Consider the following 6,182-nt stretch of genomic DNA (forward strand, 5'->3'; position numbering starts at 1 on the left):
AGGTACCGTGACAAGGAGACTCAGACAGCGCGGCTACCCCGCGCGGCTACGTCGAATGAGAAGGAAGTGAACGGTGCAGTATGATAAACCGTCTTTTTTATCCCGGTTGTTGAAATAGCGTTGGTAATAAATAAGGCAGAGCGAACGATAATGCAGCTTGCCAAAAACAAGGAAAGTCAATCTGCTGCTTGTTGCTGCACCACAGTTCCCGGAACGGAAAATCAGAAAGGAACGGTACGATAACTTTCGATGATGCCATTGGGTGTTTAAACATATATAAACGAAAATCTAAGACCGGCAGCAGTAGTATTTCTTATCGAGTGCAATGAAGGCTGCTCTGTTCTTTGTTGCTGGTAAGTATTGGCAGAATATATAAATTTTCTTTCACGATACAATTTTTTTTTCTACCTTCTTCTTACATGATTTCTGAGACAGCAATTCGCTTGAAAATCTATTTACACACTCGGAGAAGAATTGGTCACTGCCACAATTTTGAGAGATGCTTGTATGGAAGGAAACAAGAAAAAATTCCTTTGCACATGGACTATGAAATGCACACCTTAATGGGCATGAGCACCTGTCCATCTTGACTACTTTGAAACACATCATGTCTACATAAGTTGTTTGCTATCTCGAATCACGCACAGAATGCAGTAAAGTAACGAGTAATCAAATGAGATGTCGTTATTTTGTTGTTTTGTAGCAGCATGTACTATTCATATTGTCCCTGAACTAGAAAAATATTTTTTGTGACAGGTGTACCTACTGTTCCATAGTAAATGGAAACAAGGCACCTAATTCGAATATCAATGTTTGCTGATAGATCGTAGTGAGTTACTACCTGATCGTTAACACTCGAGTGATTACTGAGTGCAACAACGATATAAATTAAAAGAATGGGGAATAAATAAAGTTTTGCTTTAGTTAGCTGTAACTGGGTATGCCAATGTCGTCTGCACGAATTTAGATTGCTGAGTAGAAAGGAAGTCAGCAACAAAAAGGGGCAAAAGTTAAATTTGATAAATAGCTAATCACGAAAGTACCGGGCAAGAAAGGTAATGGGGCAAAAAAATGAAGTGAACTCGCGTGAGCTTAGATGCGAAGACACATGTAACATGAACACTGAAATCTAACATGCATTAATGTTAATTATAATTCTGCAACGACTAGCAACGGCCCATAGAAGCTATGCTGTATTACGTAATTCGTGATAATGCTGTCTGTTTTAAAATATGTTAAATCGTGGCCAAAACAGAGTACAGTTCTTTACCGGTTACTCCGAAAATGATGCCATAGAAACCGTCATTTATGCCAACTGTTATTTGCTAATGCTAATGCTACGTACACATATGCAATAAAGTCATTTACAGGACACAACATAAACTCGTAAACTTTCTTTGACTGTCAGTTAGCCAGCATACTTTTGTCAATAAAATATGAATTGAATTTGAACCACTTCCAGTTTGATCTTATTGTCAGATAGTTTGATCGACCTGGGTCTGTAAAGTTTGCTTTGAAGAATGTCCCAAAAAGTTACTATTGCGCTGTCATGCCTGTTATGGAGCTATAAAAATACTGGCTGTATCTTACTTTGCGATGCGTTGCTTCTGATGTAATGCTTATTACGAAATTCATTATTGGCGTTAGGCTCCTCTTGATTAGTCAGCAGCTTGAATAAAATTTATGCGTACAGCAGTCTTCATTAATTCCAACATCTTCTTGCGATCATGTTGTGTGTCCATACACGTCCTGACTTAATTATATTTTGCCTGCCCACATACATATTGTAACACCATTTCGATAACAATCTCCATTTGGCATTTGCGGACCGTCACACATGTCTCCACCGCACCATAGACGCTTCGCAACTCATCTCTGCCCTCTGTTCTAGGACTGCGTGCGTTCGCGACAACGATGTTATTTTTCCGTGAAATATATTCTTTGCGTTAGTTGAACATAATTTTTTTGTCTCTGGCAGCTTATTTATTACAACGATCTATGTAATTATTTCTTATTTATTCATACAGCATACATTATATTTCGATGAAATTTAATTAATGACAAAATTCATAAGTAGATGTAGTTACGAGAAATGGTTATAAACTCATGAAAGGAAGTAGCTGAAAAATACATGAGACTTCGGGTATTACATATGACCTGCATTTGTGAGTCGTCGCTAAAGGTCATGCTCAATATGGTGTTTGGTACTGGCCTTTGTAATAAGAGGCTACCATTATTATGGCAAAAGTAGAGAAAAAACCACAATGTAAATGGTTTTCACAAGCTGTTCACAACACATACTGGTTCAGTTAGAATTAATGTATGTGCTGCACCTACCCAGAACTATCAATACGGTTTACAGTTTCCCAAACTGCTCATAGCTCTTACGGAAAGCGTTTTGAGCCCATTTGTACTGGACATTTCTAATGGCTTGATCCAAACTACCTCTCTAAGTATGCAGCACTTCTTTTATACCGAGTGTATTGTGATCAGTAGTGGGCATGTGACACTTCCTCGTCGTACCCTTGACATTATCTTTCCCAGTATCCGTTTTGTTCTGTTAAGAGCAACATGTTGAGTTATATCAGCAATTAGGTACCAAAACAGTCTCGTGTTGTGGTACAAAACACCTTTTAGCATTCTACACAAGTGTCACAAATATGCCGTAATCTGCTGCTACAGCTTTCCTAATAACAGTTACTTAGGATATATGTACAACTTAGAGTCTACCAGACAACAGAGTACTATTACCATCCAGAGGAGATAGATTTGCAAGTGGCAGAATTGTGGCACTAGCCATTTGAGTTGCACCTTATCTCCGTATATTCAAGCTAGCACATGGCAATCAGATTACCTGACAATAGTATCAGAGCGCTAGATGGTAAAGTTGCACCAACAGCCAGTAGACAAAGCTGCAATCTGTAATAATGTTCATTGTTTTCTATAGCATTGGTCGCAGTTGCGGCGGTATACGGACGACCAGAAGAGTCGACCACTGCCGCCATCCAGGGTGAGGAACAGCCGTCCGCCACCATCCCGTCTGTGAGAACATTGGTGGCGGCGTCGTACGCGGAAGAAGACGACGATACCATTTGTGTCCAGGCAGACAACAAGTTCTACTTGTATGCCAATTCACTGAAGCTGTATTCTTGCTACAACCTACTACCGAAGGGTAAGTTACTTTCCATAGCACGATTTTGTATCCATTGTTGACAAGATAACCACAAACTGTTGATTATAAAATTTTTGAAGGGTTCCAAAGTGAATGTGAGAATATGAGTTAAATCAAACCATCAAGGGAAAATGTTTATCCTTACGTTACACTTTAACGGTAAAATGTTACCTCTCCGTGAAAAATGAAAGATACGCCACTTTACGAAAATGCAACTCATTAACATTCTTCACCAAAACTATTCAAAGCAATTTCCAGTACATATTTAATCCATTTTTCCAGTTATTTGTTAGACTCTTAAATGTGATGCATTTTTTATCTTCCTACGATGTAGAATCTGAGTTCTACTATCCGATTTATATTATATAAAGCTACATGAAGTTCTCCATGGGCTTTGGTCTCAACATTTAGCGAAGAGATATTTTAATAGGCAATAGATATTCGTGCTGTGGGGTTTATTTTGACAGTACTGTGTTGCCTGTTTGGTACCTAGAGGTCTTCCACAATCTCACTGTTATGGTACCATAAGAGAGCGAAAAATGAAATTCATGCCATGTAAATAGTTGATGACTTATCATTGTGTTATCAGTAGTAAATGTATAATGGTATATATTTCTATTCATAGTATCTAACTCTATTAAAATATATTTCTTCTATTTATTGTAGTTTACGTGGTGAAACCAAAGAGTCTGTGTAAACCAGTCCTGTCCGACTGTCCCAAGAACTAGGAGTATTGCAAGTGTGTCGGCTCATCCTGGAGGAGCTGACTCATCTAGGATTGAGTGAAGACGAGATGGCTGAGCTGTTGACTGAAGACATCAACAATTTTCACAGAAAGAAGTAAATTCCAAGAGTGCAGAACTTACCTCTTTCACTAGCAAGAAAAACTGGTGGAATCAACATATCTTGTTTGGTGATACTTTCTGATTGCTTCAAGATATGCAATAAATCAGCTTTACAACCAGGCTACAAACTGAGTGGAAGAATTATTTTTTAAACATGGTTTAGACTGTTGTATCTTTCTGTTGGACTTTTAATAGTTTTATTCTGACACAATAAAACTGTTCTTTCATGTCCTCAACAGTTATATATCAATTGTAGAACACATTTCCTAATCTGTAGCTTTACATAAATAGTGGCAAAGTATAACTGCATATTAATTATACAAAATACACAACATCCATTCATGCTAACCATGGACCATCCAAATACCCTGTTCCTGCCTTAACACTTTAACTGGAACGATGACACCGATGGACACTGCGGAGACTTATGACTGACACAGTGGCTTGTCCTTGCCTTTCCTGGATAACACCTGAAATAGTTAAAAGCAAGAATAAATGGTGTCTCCTCTGGCCGGCCATACGACTGCTCCTGCTCCTCACCGATGGCCAGACCTGCACTCTGGGCAACGCCATCGCCGTGCCACTGGAACGACGCCATCTGCAGCGTTACAGAACCCCTGGTTGCCACCCGTGGTAGCAACGCGGCCACATCCTGCCATCTGAAGTCGCCTCGCAAACTAAAGACGTATACACCTGCAGTTGCGATGCCGTAATATTTGTAGGGGACGCTGCATCGTGCCAGAAAATGGAGGGTATATATATAAGAATGTCTGCGCTCTATGAATTAGTAAAAATCTAACAAACAGTTGTTGTATCTTCACCAGGACCCTCCCCTGCTGTTGTCCACAGCCCCCATCCTTGGCAGGGACCGCGGTCCAGTTTACATTTCTCTCTTTAGATTTCACATATATTTAAGTACTATACTTAAATGACTGTTTATGAAATTAACGAAAACTTAATGCTGTTGTATTTATAAGGGATTTATGTGAACTCTTCAGCTGTTATATAAATAAATGCCATTGGGCAAATACGGAAGCAATCACAGCTGCATCACAATCTTCAGTTGGCTGTCTCTTGGAAGGCATTTTATGACAACTGTAACTGTATGTGAACAAATTGTAAGTAATTTCAGTGACACTTAACTGAAAGCTGACAAAAATGAAGTAGACCTTAATTACAGGCTTAGAATATAGAAATACACATCTGATAGCCCATGAATATCTGGAGATATAGACTGCTTAAACGCATGCTCAGGTAGTTCTGAACCACGTGGGCAGTAATGTTATTGGAGATAAAAACCGAAAAGAAATATAGCGCAGACTATTGGCGGTTGTGATATAGTCGGTATATCAAGCAGACAAGAAACCCATGCAAAGTAGACAAAATGCTAATACTTTATTGAATATGGAGATGTCAATGATAAAAAAAATGAATTTACGAAATTCATCGCGAGTAGTGCGGAACATTTCAGAATGGTAACCGTTCCCTAGATGCAGAATAATTTTCTGCTACGAGGGCTTGCTGAAAAGAAATTCTTCACAATTCTTTATTCTATTGTCTACATCGGCTGAAGAAATACATATCACGCATTTAGTCGACTTTTCCGGATCGATCACTCAAACTGCCGGTAAAAGACATCGAATTGTGAAGTGTAACATGGCGCTGTCTGACGTAACCTCGTCGGTGCCTGAGAAAAACTCAGAAAACTAAAATCACGAATTCGAAGTGTTCGTCCACACGCAGAGCACCCTCCCCTTCAGCGTGACAGAGCCAGACCAGAAACGAACGTAGCGGCGTCTGCAACAGGCAGACGCCTCGGGTTCATCGTCATCCATCATCATACATTCAATTCCGACTTTGTCACAGTCTGCTATCATCTGCTTCCATAGCCGAGGCAACACCTTTGAGGATTTCACTTTGATAGCAATGAAGTGGTGCAGGCAAGGTAGTACTAACGTCGACAATGTCAGACATTCTACAGTGATAGTATTAGCATACTGGTTTCTCGTCGCGAGAACTGTGTTCGTCTTTAGGGCGACTATGTTGAGGAGTAAACGTGTATATATGAAGAATAATGATGTAGAATGTTAATAAAGTCTGGTAGAATCGAGCGACAAGCGTCAGAGGCGATGAAGCTACGGTAAACATCAAAACACTTGAAATAC

General features: G+C 39.5%; 1 protein-coding gene across 1 annotated transcript; it reads left to right on the forward strand.

Moving 5' to 3' along the window:
• The first annotated feature begins 295 nt into the window (after nt 1-295).
• Nucleotides 296-4,248, forward strand: LOC124595708. Its single transcript, XM_047134574.1, has 3 exons — nt 296-353; nt 2,948-3,172; nt 3,839-4,248. Exons 1-3 carry the CDS (start codon nt 326-328, stop codon nt 3,898-3,900), a joined length of 315 nt encoding a protein of 104 aa, XP_046990530.1. The 5' UTR covers nt 296-325; the 3' UTR covers nt 3,901-4,248.
• Nucleotides 4,249-6,182: the final 1,934 nt, after the last annotated feature.

Source organism: Schistocerca americana, chromosome 2 (assembly GCF_021461395.2).
Source record: "Schistocerca americana isolate TAMUIC-IGC-003095 chromosome 2, iqSchAmer2.1, whole genome shotgun sequence".
Classification (NCBI taxonomy): Eukaryota; Metazoa; Arthropoda; class Insecta; order Orthoptera; family Acrididae; genus Schistocerca; species Schistocerca americana.